Source organism: Cricetulus griseus, chromosome 2 (assembly GCF_003668045.3).
Source record: "Cricetulus griseus strain 17A/GY chromosome 2, alternate assembly CriGri-PICRH-1.0, whole genome shotgun sequence".
NCBI lineage: Eukaryota > Metazoa > Chordata > Mammalia > Rodentia > Cricetidae > Cricetulus > Cricetulus griseus.
The window spans coordinates 133,154,496-133,173,657 of NC_048595.1; the positions used below are offsets into that span (position 1 = coordinate 133,154,496).

The 19,162-nt window shown below is 38.6% G+C and overlaps 1 protein-coding gene across 2 annotated transcripts in view; it reads right to left on the minus strand.

Moving 5' to 3' along the window:
• Positions 1–19,162, minus strand: part of Atp6v0d2 (ATPase H+ transporting V0 subunit d2) — a 41,464-nt gene that overhangs the window by 13,489 nt on the left and 8,813 nt on the right. For both annotated transcript variants that reach the window (XM_035438994.1, XM_027403577.2), the window contains exon 2: positions 16,026–16,197. In XM_035438994.1, coding sequence (XP_035294885.1) covers positions 16,026–16,197 — 172 coding nt within the window. The remainder of the gene's footprint in view (positions 1–16,025; positions 16,198–19,162) is intronic.

Here is a 19,162-nt window from a genome sequence, read left to right on the forward strand (position 1 = left end):
GCTGTGGAAAGTCTGCAGTCTACCCCATTGAGAATTCTAACTTGCATTCCTGAAGCAGACAATTATTCATAAAAAGCACTTGACTAGAAAATTTCCTTGCTTCCCCAACAGCAGCACCCAATTTAGACATTATGAAATTTTAGAATCCACTTTATCTGTTGAAAAAGATACTAGCATGGTATTGTTGGTTTAACTGTCCCTTTAGGCTCAAAGGCAATTACCTGACAGAGGATTTGATACCACTTAACAGTCCTTGGTAAGCTTCAGGCACTTGTTCCCCACAGCACCTCTGTCATGTAACAGCATATGCACTCCTGCCATTCTGTAGCTTAAGCCAATGCAGTGAGGAGGCCTTGCCTACATGCAATGGCCTGCATAGGGTGAGGACTGTGTTTATTGCATGTGTTTATGTTTTTGCTAATACAGAAGTTGTCTTCTTATCACAAAGAGCAAGGGTAGTAGAGATTGGGTTGACTTTTATTTCAACTTGTTCTTTGAGTGGACTTGTTTCTAAAATAACAATAACACCAGTTCTCAGAGCATTGTTTGGGAATGAATATCTAGGGGATATCTCTTTCCTGTCCCCTCCTTCCCTCCTTGTCCCCATCACACATAAATACACCACACATAGGTCATCAAAACCATCAGCGGTTGGAGGTGGGGCACTGCTCAGAAGATAGATTAATTTTTCCTGTTGTAATATCCATAAAGCTCCATGGCCATGAATATGGTGGCTAGCTTCAAGTCATCTGGTTATCTAAGTAGGTAAGACTCTTGCTTTAGATAATTTTGTTCACAGATAGATTTAGATAAATTTGGTCACAGATTCAGGATCCGTACCTACTCCAGCAGGGTAATTCTCACCACTACTCACCATCTACACCAACATCCATGTTTTTTTAGCCCCTTTCTTACCGGTCCCTTCCAAGCTTCTGATATTGGCATCTGGGGAAATCATAGTATAGGCACTCCACTTCAAGACTACTTTAAGTTGTTAAAAGTACGTTTTTAGGCTGGGCCTGGTGGAACACACCTGTTATGATAACACTTGGGAAATTGAGGTGGAGGACCACAAGTTCAAGGCCAAACTGAGCCATATAGCGAGACCCTACATCAAAAATTATATGTAAAGTATTCTAAAGTTTGGGTTATGCAGCAAGCATTTTGAATGTTCTCATTCAAGCCTCCTGACAATTTACTGCCAAGACTTCACAGATCAGGGCACCAAGGCCAGGGCTGGGGGTATGTGCCTTCAGATCACCCTGCTGCAATCTGACAGGAATTTGCTGGCAGTAATGTCAACCTGCCTCTCTGTGAAACCTCTTTCCAAGTATACACCACTTCCTCAGGTTGTGCACAGTGCCCAAACAACACCAACTGCAGTAAATCAACAGTAACTTTCAAAGCCAAGGCTTCAATTCCTTTATCCAGTTCAGATAAAATAGCTAGCTCAAGCCAGACAATACTTACAGCGTTTTGCTTTGCTCTTAGATTTATTCTGTCCTCTTGGTCTTTCTTTAACTTGTTTAAGAAACTTGAGAACACCTAAAACACATTTCTTTTTTTTTTTTTTGTACAAAAATGACCAGATGTTTGAGCTGGTAGGACAGTTGCTGAAGGTAAGCTAAGAGTCATAATTTACTGTGTTAGAGAAACTTTCTTTTTTGGGAAAAAATTCAGTACTTGTGGCATTAACAGCAACTGTGAAATGGCTGCCATTTGCTCAATGCTGCGGGCATGAAACAGAAGAAAGAGAATGCTTTCCAAGGGAGACACAAGTCAGTCAGGATCTTGACCTTGATAGTTTGAGGAGTACGATCAGATGGTACAGGGATGCCTCACTGCTAGAACTAGTCTTAGCAGCAGCACAGATAATGGGTGATGAGAGGAAGACCCATAAACTGTAACTTCCACTGCATCCTATCAAGGGTAGATGTTAACTAAGTTTCTCCTCTTTGTGGTTGACCTTGATCTTCTGGCTGAGGTAACATTTGCCAGGTTTCTCCAAAGTAAGTTGCTGCATCTGTTCTTTCTGTGTTTCTCCATGCAGCACCATGACAAGTGGTGATGATTCTCTCCCTTTAGCTCAGACCCTCTACGACAGTTAAGGAAATTTTTCTAAAAGGGAGATTTATTCTTTCTCCTTTATTTATTAATTAACTTAATCATTTGTTTGCACCAGTATTGACCCATGGTATTTATTTTATGCTGGGATGATAGTTCAATGTTACTTCCTTTAGTTTGTTGCTTCCTTTAGATTGTTCCATGTTGGGCCACTGTGAGCTCATTCAGTTGGCCAGATTCTCCTTTCACATGCCTGTGTCATTGTGGTTTGGTTCTTAGCACTTCCTCCCTTTCTGGCACTGTACACTGTCGAGGCTAATTCTGCACATTTCCGTCCCAGCCTTAGAATCAGCTATTTCACTGAGGAAACCTTTTGTCCTATTTTGAGCTAATACTGCTAGAGTCAACATCTGGACACTAGTTGGGCTTGCTAAGAAGATATTATTTCTGTTCGACCATCTCAGCTGAGAGAATGAAGTATCTGTGTGTGTCTACTGAAACTACTCAGTGCCTGCCACTCAATGATATCATCCAAGGCCACGTTTTTCTTCTTTTGTAGAAGCAGAATATTAGCAAATCTCAGTTCTAGAGAAACCACTCTTGACACTCAAGTTTATGGATCTGAGACTATGTTTTTTGCTTCTTATAAACACAAATAGTTTTATTATGGATTTATAATGTAAAATAAAATAGATGCATGCTTTTAATTTACATATTGTTGTTCTGGAGATTGAACCAGCCTTTAAAGATGCCATGACAATCTCCTGTCCCAGCTGTCATCTGAACTCCCTTACTTCCTTTTGGTGCATATGACCACTCCTTTTTCCACAGGTACCACAGTCACATGAATCACGGAGACACACAACCCAAATGCCTCTGATGCATTTCTCTTTGCAATCTCTATTCTTTATCAACAGCAACACTGCTTTCACTCTTCAAGGTCAAACTTACATTTCCATTCCTCATATACAGGCACTTTTAAAATTGGTCTATGATTGCTTCTTCAGCAAAAGATAAGATAATTTAAAATAAAGTGTATGTTTTCAGGTTATAAGTACATAGCTCAGTGGTGGAATGCTTGCCTAGTGTGCACTAAGCTCTGGAAGGTGACCTCCAGCAATGAAGGAAAACAAAGTACATATTTTAGAAGAAAATAGCAGAAAATAGCAGTGGGGGCACACACCTTCCCAGCATTTGGGAAGCTGAGGTAGGTAGATCTCTGCAAATGTGAGCCTGGTATACAAAGCTAGTTCCAGGACAGCAAGAGCTACATAGATAAACCTATCTTGAAAATATGAGCGAGAGAGAGAGAGAGAGAAAGAGAGAGAGAGAGAGAGAGAGAGAGAGAGAGAGAGAGAGAGCAGACCTCAGAAAAATGTTCTTGGGGCAGATATGAGACTTAGTGAGAGGCTAAGAAGGTAGGAGTGCTAAAAGGAAAACAGTCATGGGAGTGAGTGGGGTGAGGATGCTAACTGCAAATGCCTGGAAAAGGTGGGAGAGTGCTCAGCAGACAACATGGTTTTGATGGCACAATGAGGTAGGGTGCAAGACCGAAGGGGGCATGTAAACAAGTGTCAAAACAGAGGGAACAGAACATTATTTTAACCAAAATTGGCACCAGAGGGTAGGAAGGGGCAGACTTGGTAGGGCCACAGGGCAAACTAAAATAAACCATGCATATCTAAGCGGTTTGTAAATCATAATAAGATTGTCACATTAGAGGGAGCCAGGGCTTGGGAATAGATAAACATGATTCTAAGGCCAGTTCTGCCACTTAAAAGCCAGTTCACAAGCACTCCATTTCCTCGGCTTAAGAATGGAAATATTTATTCAGTTTTGAATGGTTGGCTTCAGGATTAGTCATAATAAGAAAACACAGGAGAGTGGCTCACATTAAAAACGGCCGTGCACTCTGTGAAGACATTTTCCTACAAATTGGTCTCTGCAGAGATAGAAATAGAAAGTGAAAAACCACATCTTTAATATATAATATACAATGTTTATATCTTTTTATTAAGCTTGAGGTTTCTTCATATGTGGTTTTGCATTTACTTCTAAATAAAAGAAACCTTTCAAAATTCACCATTTCTCTTGGAGGGTAGGGGGTAGGGATAAGACACTGAGCAGTCATGTAGAAGGCTGAGACATCCAAAGATCATGAGCCATGACGGTGAGATAGTTCAGGGGCTTTTACATGAGTTTAATCTTTGGACCTGCCATGGAAGGAGGAGCCAATTCCTCAAAATTCTCTTTTGACATCTGAATGAGTGTGCCTGTGTGAATACAGGCACACTCTAATAATAAAGAAAATTAAAATTTAAAAGGATATGCACTAGTTATGCTTTGGGAGATTAACCTCAGGTGCTTTGTTTATAAATATTTTTGAAAAACCAGCTGCCATTCTGATTCTCTCTCTGTCTCTCTCTGTGTCTCTGCTTCTGTCTGTGACTCTGTCTCTCTCTGTTTGTCTCTCTCTGTCTCTTTGTCTGTGTCTGTCTGTGTCTGTCTCTGTCTCTCTGTGTCTCTGTCTCTGTGTCTCTGTCTCTGTCTCTCTGTCTCTGTCTCTCTCTGTGTGTGTGTGTGTGTGTGTGTGTGTGTGTGTGTGTGTGTCCAATTATGTACCTTTGAACTCTTCACATCTTTGGGTGGTCACTGTTCTAGATGTCATTTTCTTTAAGTAAAAGTTCAATGTTATTTTTCCCTTTGGCAATGAAATCATTAACTTCAACACATTGTTACTAAGGTATATTGTATGCATAAATGAAATTGTTACAAGAGCTCATTATATTTTGTAATTAAGATATGCTAATATAAAACCCTCAAACCAAAAATGAAAACAGTACTTTCCAGTGGCTGTCCTAAATGACAGCTACTCCTGAATATAAAAAGACTTGACACACCTTTTAATTGGAAGCACTGAAGATTCAGCCTAAATAACTTCTTTTGGTCTCAAATGAACAGAGTGTAACTTGGTGATTATACTAGATATATGGTGTAAAGGGATGTCACTATGACAAGGGTTGATCCTGATCCTGGAAGTCACATCTTTTCTACATTGATTTATTTTATGGGTTGGGGTGTTGGTGATATGGTGTGTGTGGAGGTCAGACAACACCATGAGGGTGTCAGTTCTCTCCTTCCACTGGGTAGGTTCTAGGGATGGAACTCAGGCTGCCAGGCTTGGTAGATAAGTATCTTTACTCACTGAGTCATCTTGTGGACCTGAGAGTCACATCTTTACAACAGTCTTGATTGCTACAGTTTCTTCCTACCTATGAGGTCACACCAGCTTCCTTCTATCTGGATAAGCATTGTGTGTTCAATGACAATTGTCTTAGGTGATCAGAGTTCTTAGATATGTTCGCTCGGTCATGTTTGCATATATGGGTAGCAGAGAAAGGAACCATAGACTATATAATATTATATATAACTTTACTGACAGAAATTTAGTGTGTGTGTGTGTGTGTGTGTGTGTGTGTGTGTGTGTGTGTGTGTGTGTGTGTATTTAGAATATTGTAAAAATAATTTATTCCATCCCCCAGTGAAACTCCCCAGGACTGGCTAACTCATACAGGCTGATCTGTCATTCATTATGACACACAGAGTAAAGACTGTGTTGCATCTCTCAACTTAATAATTTTCAAGTGAAGTTTTGGTAAACGTTTAATTAAGTTATGGAATTGCTCAATCCAGACCTAACCAGATGTGCTCCATGGGGAAGTCCTGATATTTTGTATGATTTGCAAATACACGTCTGAGGTTCAGAACACACACAATCTGCTCCTTCCGCATTTTCAGTAATATTTTTATTTTCTGAAGCTTCTCTTTTCTAAAATAGAGGAAGTGAAAATTAATTTCTCAGAACAACTTAATTTTTGTTGTCACATTCATTTTTCCTTCAAGCAAAATAAAAAAATGAGCAAAATTACTCTACATTTAGGATTATCTATAACAGTGAACATCAACATGAGAATGTTGCTCACTGGGTGTTGCCCACCTGAACTCTACAACTGTTAACCTCTTTAGTATTTAAGATGGCCAGATTTGCTGAAAATTCCTCAAATGTATTTGCATTTTTCTACACCAGTGTTCTTGGTCTTTTCTAGATGCATAAAGATGCTAAAAGTTCAAACCCCTCTCATCTTTTCAGGCAATAGTCAGATACATTTTCATTTTAGCTTTCTAAATGTTTCCAGCTTAGGGCTGGTTATGATCACTTGCTGCTCTTGAAAAGGACTGGGGTTCAATTACCAGCACCCACATCACATGGCTCACAACTGCCTATAACTCCAGTTCCAGTGGAGATCTGACACCCTCTTTTGGCCTCCCCTGCAACCATGCGTGTACTGGGTATACTCACACATCCAAATAAAATAAAAATTAAATCCTTAAAATGTCTTCAGCTAGAAGGGATCTCTCTCTGTCTCTGTCTATTAGTATCTGTGCATGTATACTGGCAGAAGCAGTAAAGAATGTAAAGAATACTCAGCAATTAATTCACAAATATTCATCACATACTTAATGGGATACATGATCTGGAGTCCATTACTATTTTTTGCCAGTTCCAACTGTGTGCTCTTGTGTAAGTCATTTATGTGTTCATTTGAAGTACAGTTATCCATAGTTCTCACCCATCTGTGAAGACAAGGACTTTACTAGGTATGTTTTCCTGTGTGTGTGTGTGTGTGTGTGTGTGTGTGTGTGTGTGTGTGTGTGTTTTGGGCTTAGAGCAGAACAGGGATGCAATGAACATTTTCTAGCAGAAGTAAAGGAAATAACTGGCTTCCTGATACCTTATCTGGAGTTCCCTCTATAGGAGTGAAAATTGCCCATTTCCTGCATCTTCTGTAACTTCTCGATCCACAGAATGATCATAATATGAAAAAGATAGCTCATTTGTTTCCCTTCTTCTAGCATACCTGAAGCATTTCAGGAACTCAGAGAAAACTACCAATAGTTAGAAGGGTGTTTTGGTCAGTTAGATCAGTTAAACACACTGGGAGCATCTACTGTAGCCTGCTTCTCACAGTAAAAAATGATGGCTTCTCATTTAGTATGTTTAATTATCACTCAGAGCAGGTTTTATAGACTCTTACTGTTTTTTTTTCCTTCTGAAACAGAGAAGAAACAAATCCGAGTGGATAGGAGAGGATCTGAGCGCACAATCTGCTAATATTAAAATATAAAAACTGAATATCTTTTGACAAAGCACTTGAACTTCTGGGAATCTACACTAAAGAAATTATGTCACATGAAAGGACAGGCATAGCTGCAGGGAGATTGATTACGGAGTCATTTGAAACATTAGAGAAGTGAAACAAGCCAGGGTTTGTGGCACATGCCTTTAATGCCGGTTCTCTGAGGCCTGAGGCTGGAGGACTATGAACTCACGGTCATCGAGATTTACAGAGAGACCTTTGAAAATCAATCGATCAATGAATCAATGAATCAACCAATCAATACAGATACAGAAAAGGGAATGATCAAATGAAGCATGGTACACCCAACATAACAGGATATACTGTACTCACGGTACAAAATACATTCTACATGTATTTATTTGGGAATTCATAATAAATATGAAGTAGACATCTTATAGACAATGTCTATAGTGCAGTACCGTTGTCTAAAACAAACAATAAAGCTAATGCTGTAAATTTTTCCTTATATGTAAACACATGTATATCTGAAACTTTTCACATGGAATATCTAGGAAAGATATAATCAAAACATATGCATGGTTACCACGGAACTTTGGGACATGGATACTTAATATGCTACTCTATTTTTAAAACCCCAATAATGTTAGTGACAGTCAGTATGGTTATTGTGAGAATTAAGTGAACCTAATAAGTGCAAAGAAATTGTAAATAGACTACCTTATAGTGAATATTAAATTCTAATTAAAAACTAATTTTGAAAAACATAATGATGCTTTGCAATAAAAAAGGAAGATAAAATAAAACTAGGACAACAGATATCTGGATCACTACCAAGGTGGATGTCAATCTGTATCCTGAGAACCAAGGTTATGAAACAGCTTCAAATCTTTTTAAGCAATTGCAAGGAAGGAGAAATAGTTTGGAAACCAGGTTACCAGGATCTATCCCGCCCCCTTGTGGACAGTTGATGGTAGGCAGCACATGGACAAAGCCCAAAGGAAAGAGCTTGCCTTTGGCCCAGATTTGTATCCTACTTGAAGATACGTTGCAGGGACGACATCCTAAGCTCCTCCACACCCATTCACTTAATAACCTTAATCCTCAGACGCTAATTTTGCTAATTTCAGTTGGCATCAGCAGTACTAAACTGGTTTCTTTTTCGTTGCTAAATTCACCTGGGTCTAGCCACTTCTGCATAGAAATACAACCTCTTCATACAAGGCTCGCCTTGGGCACTGGCCTCCCTTGTGCCTCCTTTCCTCACTCTGACAGGTGAACATTGTGCTGGCATTTGCAAGTAAATTTGCTACTTTTTTGCCTGTTTGAACACTTTTGTGTTTCCTTATTGTGTAAGTGTGTATGTTTACAGGTGATTTTTCACAAACCTATGATTTATGTAACATTCCAGGGGCCCACATTTAGCTTAATCATATTCCATTTTTTATTAAACAGTTTTAAGTCAAGGACCCTGCATTTTACTTGCAGTTGCTATCACAGAATATGAAGCTGGTCCCTTTTTAGAATTAAACTCACAACTCTGTATTGTATAAAATGACATTTCTTTCTTATATGGAAACCAAGGCTTTGAATGACTAAAGCGTTTTTTCTTGGGGGAGTCCCAAAGTAGCTTAGTGTAGATTCATGTTGGAGTGACTGGTTGTGAGAATTTCCCCTGCATCAGGGTCACCTTCAAGGCTTATTAAATAAAATTCAGATTCGTAGACATGTTCTAAGACACACTAGACCATTAATTTTGGAAGCACAGTCTTGGAATCTGCACCTTAAATAATCCTTCCACAGTTAGAAAACAAAACTCATTTTTAATCTTAGAATCTTGCACAATTCTTCACTTGCGGTAGTACTGTGATGATCAAACAAATATTGCCAGTTCAGGAAGCCCAGATTTCAATTCTGCAGAATAGTTTTTCAGCTCTTATAGGCCTGAAGGTTTAGATGATAAGACTTTATCAGCCACTGCAGCTGAGACTATTTTGGCTACATCCCTGCTTCCCATGGAATTTCTGGAGACAGTAAAACCTTTCAGGAAGAGTCATGTGTAAGATGGGTAGCAGGACATTTCTGGCTGGAAACTCACAATCAGGAATGAACAGTTGTGCCGAGGTAAGTGACTCTGCATCACTGTGACTGAAGCTGATGTAAACAATTCAAGAAGAAAGACTGACTCACCACCTTGGAGGTTTTACTTAACCACAGTGGGAAGGCAGTGGCAGAGCAGAGCCTTTGCACTCACACTGGCCCCTGGAGTTTGATAGCTGCAGTTGCTCACACACACTCACCTTGAACCACTCACACCCTTTGTGAATTGAAAAAGGCTGGCCAGGAGTAAAACTTGGTCTACCTGTACTTGCATGATACTCATTTGATCAGCACAACAGATCAGGTGACAACTGTGACATCATGAGGACAGGAAGGAGGTAGGAAAGGCATTCCCTGAGAGACACACCTCCTACTTCCTTCAAACAGGACCCAGTTCCATTGTTTATTCAAAATATTAACCCATCCATAGATTGAACTATTGATTAGATAAGAGAGAAACCTTAAGTTCTAGTCACTGGTGGAAAAAATCTCTCACAGATACACCTACAGCTGTTCTTTACTTATGTCTTGGCATCTTTCAATCCAATCCAGTAGGTAGTCAAGATTAATTGCCACTATTGTCAGTCCATCTCAAAATATTATCGGAAAATTTGACTGTGGAAATAAGAACATAGTATGTACTAAGCTGAGTTTAAGGAAAGAGAAACACAAAGCTTAACATATCTAAATTGTCTGAACCAGGGGGAAAGCTCTACAGTCATTTAAAAATAATGTTAGAAAAAAGCTGACAGTGAATGTAGGGATGCTAATATTTCAAATTAGCAGTGATTTTGTTCCTTTCAAAATGAATAGAAAGAGAATATTAAAAAATGTCGTGATGAGATAAATAGTAACTTATTTTCATTATATACTTTAATTCACATTGGAATTTGAATTTATCTATAGATAAAAATAAAATCCTTGTAAATCATTCTTCCTTTTGCCTAGACTGCCCAGGAAACACTGCAATCTGCTTTCCCTCACTCATCACAAATCCAGATACTAAATTCTGAGACCTCTAACTCCTAAAAGTATCTAGCCACCAAGCCACTATCCCCTCTTTCCCATCTCACATGTCAAGATTTCTAGTACAAATTTAAAAAATAAGCTCCTCTACATTTTCTATGCCTTAAGTCTCATCTCCTGAACACATCTTTTATAATAACAGCACAATTGTCTCCCTAAATACATCATTCTACTCACTTTATGAAGCAGAAAGAATTAACACATAAAAGCAAATAAATAAACAAGAAGGAATATAGCACATTTTGAACATGGCTACATGGAGTACAGGACTTGGCTGCTTACACAACAGCTCTGTAGACTTAGGCAGATAATATTTCAGGGTCCCAGTAAATAAGTATGATAGCAGCACTGCCACTTACTGAATGAGCCCTGTGTGCACAACAGTCCTAAGAACTGGTACTCTTCTACTGGCCAGATGAGAAAAGAGCATAAGTCATAGACATTAAACTGCTCAGCTACCCAGCCAGCTGTGGTGGAGGCATTCAATCATTCCATCTTAGGGTCTCAGAGCAGGACCATACTCCTTGTCATATAGGGCAGTGACCATTCAGTGAGGTGTACAGATTGGCACAGGGAAGCATGGGAACTAGGGTATCCTTGTGAAAGCCCTCTTTTCACCTAGCCAGGCTTTTTCTCATCTCTTCCCCTTCTTCCTCTTTTCACGTCTAGTTCCAGAACCATATGAAACGAGTTCCTATTTCTAAGCACAAACTCTTTTTCCAGTCTCAGCTATTTCTTCTATATGCACATTTTAAATATTAGTTATGTTCAGTCTTCGATGCAGATCCTTTAATGTCAGAGCTATTGCTTCATGCCTGAAGGCACCACTGAATCACTTAATGCCCTAGATTGTGACAATCCTACCTAATCCTGTCTTGGCTTTTCACCATTCAAGGACAGACACATCTGCTTGCTTCATTCGAATAGGTGTTCTCTGAGTCAAGGTTTTCATTTCTTGTCTAAACTGCTGAAGACTTGCCTGATTTTAGTACTTAAAGGGCCAAGTCTATAACCTGAACATACAGCACAGGGCAAAGCCTACAGATGATCTAGAGGCCATCGCTGGGACACTAAAGAACTTTGGCTATCCCTTATAAATGGATCTTTAAAGGTTTCTTCAGATTAACCTGAGATTCTCAGTATCTTTCATCTTTAACCCAGGATTTCTCATTACATTCATCCCTGTGGCTATGGTGAGGACTACTGCAGATCCCTCCCCCAACATTCCCAGACATTCAAGTAGGTAAAATGGCATTTGTATGTAATTTGCATGCATTGTCCCATATATTTAATGTAAATTCTACATTACCTCTATCAACCAATATGATACAAATGCTGCATAAGTAGTTGTTATATTTTAAAGCAGCGTGGCAACAAAAATCTGTACATGCTCAATACAATAGCTACAATATTTTTCAGAATAACCTTGATCTACTCTTAATGGAGATAAGGACTGCAGCACAGGTCCTGAAGGGTATATTTTCCTGGTCATTGTATTACATTTTTTATCTTCTTGGTAGTGGAATACTTTGAATGCTGGAAAGATTATTTCTTAAAATTTGCTCATCCAAAAGAGATGAGCAGTTGAAATGCTTCTGTAAAATACTGAGTAGCAAGGAAGAAAACCAAAACACTCTTGATCTGTAATAAGCAGTCTTCACTAACATGAAGTTGGATCTGTTCCTTTGTTTCATAAACTGTGCATAATTATGGTATGAAAAACCTTCAGATATTCTTGCTATGAAGGATTTAAAAATATCTGCTCCACATTTTCAAAATAAAATTTTCATGTACAGTAATTATCTCATATAAAATGTGCAAAGCTTAAGATAATCAATTTAAATTTAGACTGTCTCTCTTAGGGTTGACTTTGACAGTGCTATAGTGTTGCCTCAGGATATTTCCTATTAGGGCATGATCAAATTCTGATTGTGGAAGTTCATTTGGGCTAGATAGGCACTTGACTTCACAGAACATTTTGGAGGGCATATATTTCAGAACTGTGGGACACCATCCCCCCATTTGTACACAGTTGGTTATTGAAATAAATCTCTAAGCTTTGCAGAGAGCAGCAGTCTAGTGCCAGAACTGAAAAGTCACACCACAAGATGATATGGCAGGATAAAACACAGAGGACTCTGTAGGAACCAGATGTAGTGATACATATCTGCAATGCTAACACTCAGGAAGCTGAGGCAGGTGAATTAAGAGTCCATACCATCTCGGGCTGTATGATTAGCATAGGGCCAGATGAGCTACATGGTTTGGCCTAGTCTCAAAATATTAAGGGTTTGGGAGGGAGCTCAGTGGTAGAGTGCTTGGGTAGCATGCTGGTGGCTTTGGCTCAGTTCCCAAAATTTCAAAGTCATAAGACCTGGTTGTACATCCCAGATACTTGGGAGGTTGAGTCAAGTGGGTTGTAAATTCTGGATCAGCCAGACAGCTCAGATAAGCCTGACCATTAGTGGGACTCTGTGTGAAAACCAGAAGTAAATTGTTGGAAGCACATGCTTGGAATCTCCAGGACAGAGTATTCCCTTTCTTTTCACTTTTTAGAAAGAGTCCTACAGAGCAAGATGAGAATGCAGGGCTGAGTGTCTGCAATCCTACCATTAAGAGGAAAAAAAAAAAAAAAAAAACAACCAAACAAGGTAATGGATGTTGCCAAATTCTGTAATCCATGCAATTGGAAGGTAGATGCAGGAGGATTAGGAGTTCAAGTTTGGCTTTTGCTCTATTCTGAGTTCTAGACAAGACTGGGCTACATAAGACCTTGTCTCAAAAAAAAAAAACCAAACCAAACCACTAACCAACCAACCAAACAAACTCATAAAATGTCCTACAAACCCCCCACACACATAAATATTACTGTGTCTGGGGTATAGTCAATGGTAGAGCATTTTGCCTAGTATGTGTGAGATCCTGAATGTGGTCTTCAGCACCAAAAGCATACAATATTGATGATAAATATCATAAAATTAAATTGCATCAAAACAAAAATAGCTTTTTGACATATTATTACTAAAAGACTACCATATTAATTTATGAAGTATGCATATCAGTTAGAAAGTTCTATAAACTCTGATAAAAATAGGTAAAAAATTAGTCTAGTAATAAATAAGTATGGCATAATCAGTTTTACTCATAAGGAACTGAAATTGAAGAGAGAGAGATTGAGAGCTTTTAATTTATCAGATTGGCAAAAATTTAAAAATAGAGTACAAAATGCTGGCAATTGTATAAGAACACAAGCCTTCTTATGTACTATTTTGGAGGTTCAAATTGGTGTTTCATTTGTTGTGTGCAGTTTACCAAATTTTAAAATATACATTTCTAACCAGAACAAGGAGATCATGAGTTCAAGGCAAGCCTGGGATACACAGCGAGTCTCAGGCTGTTTATTTAGATACAGGGAACCTGTCTCAAAACAAATGAAGAAAAGCACATTTCTTTGACTTATCACTTCTGCTGCAACAAACTGAAGTTAGAAATCAATTCAAATGTGCCTTGATGGCTGGGGATGTGGCTCATTAACAAAGCACTTACCTTTCCTTGCAAATACAACATCTTGGAGTTTGATCACATACACTGCAAAGAAATGTCTTCTTAGAAGTTAGCTAATTGCAATTTATTTTTTGCAATGTAAACAAATGAAATTAATTTAGCTACCTGTTGAGAGATGACTGAAAATGGACTAATAGCACATTTATATCACAGAATTATATGGTTATTTAAGGGGAATAATGTTCACAGGGATATCAGTAAGAAATATATATATATATATATATATATATATACATATATATATAGATAGAGAGAGAGATAAAGATAGAGATAGAGATAGAGATAGAGATAGATAGATAGATAGATAGATAGATAGATAGATAGATAGATAGACAGAGAGGGAGAGAGAGGCCCATGAAGAAAGGTGCTGTTTGTATATAACTGGAATATGGAGTGTTGTTTAGGGCATGCATTGCTAGACACATATACTTGTAGATGCTTACATGAAAAAAGTAAGAAATTAAGAAGTAGTTCCACTGGGGAGAGGAAGTGGGTGGGGATCAAAGGGATACATAGAATAGGGCAATTTTTATGTTTTTCCTAACTCCTGGAAAGTTATGATCATGCCCTTTGATTTTTCTTCCCCCTACATCTTCTCTCTCTTTCTCCTTCTCTCCCTCCTTCTGGTCATCCTCCTTCTTTCATGCAGCATGAGTTATAGAACTCAGAGACTGTTCCATGCTAGCAGGTATATTCTTACTGAACAACAAACTCAGCCACATTTTTTCTTGACTATATTTATTGATCATGAAGTAAAACTGATTTCCCATGATATAGTAGGAAATCTCAAACAGTCAAGCCTCCCTTTATTTCTGGTCTTGTCCAGCACCAATGACAGAATGTTCATATTGATTTGCACCACATTAAGTTTGGGATGTGGTCCTTTTTCTATGAAGTATTTTCTAGTTGCCATTTTTTAAGATTTAAATACATATCTCCCCCAGTCTAAAGTCAGGCACAGCAGCTAGTATCCATTCAGCCTTGTTCAGTTTGGCAGATATTTTGGATACTCTTAGTCCCATTCTTTATTAACCAAACTCTAGGTCAGAGCTGATAATTGTGGAATGTAAGAATAGATGATGGAGAGATAGAAGAAGGGATGGGAACACAATAACACCATTGTTGTCGTACTAACTGACAGTCTTAAAGGCAGAGGCTGAAACTGCCTCTTTAGAAGGCTCCTCTGCCATCTGCCTATTTGCTCGAACCCTTTCTCCTGATGCTCAGAACCTATCTCTACACTCCACAGTTTTCTCCCAGGCCCTTGTTACATGCATTCTAATGCCCACCTTATTTGATTCATAGACACTTTCCTGGTTTCTGTCTATTGCTAAACACAGTGTTCTGTACATAGCCCCGTTCTTTTCTTCCATTTATTTACTTTTAGACCTGTACAATCCAGCATTTGCATCATTGTTAATATCTTTCTATGAATGCATTTCATGCTTGAGTGCTGAGCACTTGGTAGAACTTGGCTCTACTAGTTATAACTTTGTTCCTTATAATTAAATTTGATCTATATAACACACAGCATATCTATTGTAAGTCATTGTTTTGTAACAGCTAGAATGTTACAAAGCTTTTCAAATGGCTCATGTGCTCATGGTATAGTTTAAGTGCCACTTATAACTGTGTAAGCATTGGAATTTGCCTTAAAATGAGGAACACATACATTGAAAGGTTGAAACCACTGGTAAGGGACAAGAATAAATTGAGTAACTATGACAGGAGGCAATTGTACTATAGAAAGGGACTAGGAAAGGTAGACATGACCTTTACAGCAATTTGTGAGTCTTCCCCTATTCTGTAAATGATATAAAAAAGTCACATAAGAGTTACCTCAGTATACTTCTTCAAGCATTAGCTCCACTCAGTATTCATTAAAACAAAAACACATGTACATGGAGGTTATCACAACCTCCACAATCAGCTTTATATTCATGAATTCTTCTCTATTTCAAAAATAGGTTGTGAATTTACCAGTTGCTAAAATCTGTATGCATTCAAAATTACAGACAATGAGGTCTAACCCAGCACTTCGGCCCACTCTTCCACTTAAAATGGTTAGGAGTCATCATACATCACACTGGGGTTTAGCAGGGCTTCACTTACGTCATGTAGGTGAAAAATGTGCTCAGGGGCTCCAAGGAATGATTCCGGAAATATTCAAACTCTCTGCAGAGCTTTTTTCTCATCTCTGTGTCAATTTTGGAAACGGTGAGAGGGTTTGTTTCATTAGCCAGGAAGTTGCCGTACTCAGTGGTCTGGAGATGAATTTTCAGATCTAAAATGCAAAGAACCCCAAAGTCAAGTTAAATTTGGAGAGGTGTTTGTGGTAACTTTAAGGTGAAGACATATTCCCTATCTCCTTTGATTTTTGAATAGGTGTATACATCATTGGACTAGACTGCTGATCTCTAAAGAAATGAAAAAAGTCAGTGTAAATATTGATGTTGTAACACACCATAAGAATTTCAAATTACCCAAGAAACAGTATTATTTCACACAGCTAAAAACAAGCAAGCAAACAAAAACCCTAGACCAGAGCCATTAACCTTAAAGCTCAGGTTAACAGGATCTGGAATTAACTGAGAGACGGTCATCCCAGCTGATGATTTCCAAGTTATCCAAGGAGAGAAGGCTCTCCTCCACTCTAAGCTGCACCTTCTTGTGGAGGCCCAGATACACAGAGGTCTGAGGAAAAGTGTCCTTTGATGAACAACCTTCATTTTATGCTGGTGATGTGTCTATTCTGTTGTGCTGTTGATCATCACTGCTGTGGTCCTGTCAGCTCAGGACCAGCGAACTCTCTAGGAATCTTTTCGACCTTTAGCACCACCTTGGAACTTCTATAGCACCCAGTTTCATGGTCTAAGCAACAACAGGGTTGTCATACAGAGGGCCACTCAGACCCTATGGGTTATAAGTCATTTGAGTGAAGTCCCTGTTATAATTTACACCCACCTGTCAGTTCTCTTCCCATATAGAATTTTCACTACTACAGATGTCTTTACGTTGGCCAATATTAATCTTTAGTAAATAGTTTGAGAAATTTGAGAATGCTAAATCTCTGTCCAATTTGAGGAAAAGAAGAGACTAGTAATAGCTAACATAGATACAGGGTAGGATGGGCTCAATGCTAGTGTCCTTTAGCTACAGATGAAAAAGCTGAAGACCAGAGGGCCAAAATGGGGGAGTTAGAAGCAGGTTGTCTTGGAACTAGAAGACATTTTACTCTAAGAATCAAGCATCACGACTGCACCATTCATTCTTTAAGTGTCAATGGCTTGTGTTGCAGAGAATTGAACTCAATTCCAGCCTCATTTTATTGTCTATTCTTCCTCAAAAGGCCATGTGCCATACTCTTTGCTACTGTTGATCTCACCCCACTCTCTAGTATATGTAAGAAAACTGGGATTCAAATCCATGTTTAATTGACTTCAAAGTCATTTCAAAGCTGTAATTTGCTATCGATCAATGCAATCATTACCACATACTCTGAAAAGTCTCGATTTTTCTGAGACAAAATTACTTAAGCTCACTGATCTGAATTTGAAAACAGTTTGCTAATACTTCTGGCATAGCACTTGCTGTGTTTTCAGTGTTCCTTGTAAAGCTAACCTGTCTGAACCCTGGGTCTCCAACTGGTGGTATTGTTTGGAGAGACCAGAATTGAGGCCTATTTAATGGAAGAGGGTTACTGGGAATGTGCCTTGAAGTTGACATCTGACATCTGTCTCTGGGTCTGGTCTAATACCTTTGCTTCCTGACCCACCAGATATAAATAAGCCATGATGAAATTTCAGGGCCTATGTCTAAACTGCTTTCTTCACTATTGTATGCAGAGAGCTCATCATTTAAGACCATTTGTTGTTTTAGGCCAGGTGTTGGTGGCACATGCCTTTAATTCCAGAATTCTGGAGGCAGAGGCAGGCAGATCTCTGAGTTTGAGCCAGCGTGGTCTACAGAGCGAGTGCCAGGATAGGCTCCAAAGCCACACAGAGAAACCTTGTCTTGAAAAACAAAAAAACAAAACAAACAAAAGATCATTTGTTGTTTTTTGCATGGGCAGGATTCAGTTCCCAGAGGGCACATGAGGGCTTACAACTGCCCAAAACTCTAGTTTCAGGGACTCCAATAACCTCTGTGTGCATGGGCATGCGTACAATGCACAGATATATATGCCAGCAAAACACTCATGTACATAAATAAAACATAAGAATCTTTTAAAAAGAAGCAATAGAGTCCTCATTGTCGGGAAGCTATGGGGACAGGAGGGTGAAGCTTCTGCTTAAACTGCATCTCCAGTTAGGAAACAGAGAGATATTGGTACTCAGATGACCTATTCCTCCCATAGTCTTTTCTGTAGCCTATGATCCACTCATATATCTTCCCTCCTCACTTTAGAGTCTCTGGAAACTCCCTCAAATACAATTTCCTATGTCTTTTAGTTGACTCCAAATCCTGCAACTTGAAAAAAAAGATTAATGCATCACAAGAAGATAGATATATTCAATAAATAGCAACCCCACTGATATGTATATTTATTTTATATAAAATATAAAAATATTTACATTTTTAGGTAGTTAAAACAAAATTTATACAAAATATGCACATCATAAATAGAACTTTTAATGCATCACTTAAGAAAAGATTGTAGGAGAGCAGAATTGGAGCTCAAGAAATAATCATGTGTTGTCACAAAGAAGGTTATCAGGGAGTCACTGTGAGCTATGAATGCTTGCCTCTCATGGCTGGAGAAGAGGTATGAGATTCTTGAGAGATTAAGACATAGGGCATTGGATTCTTCACTCTTTTGAATAGATTTTGCATCAAAGTTGCTCTTTATTGAATCAACTACATGTTTAATCAATTTTAGGTGATTGCACTTCATTCCATGCCTTGTTTGTCATTATGGCAGTGCAGAATTTTATGTAACTTTGCAGTTTGTATTTTCACTACCAAAGATTATTTGCCAACATAAGTGACACAAATGATGGCATTTCTTTCAAAACCATGATATTTTGCTTAGTGACATATGTTTCTTCTAAGCTAAATAACTTTCAAACCTTTTCCCTGCCAATAAAACGTTGCAGTGAAATACCTCCTTTGCTTCAGATCCTGCAGGAATCTTGGAATGCTGGAGTCCTGGAAAATGGAGTAAGAGATTCCTTTCCTTCACCAGCATCAGCATGGTCCACATCCACACATTTGCACAGTGCTCAGGGTTGTATAGTTTTCAAAATGGG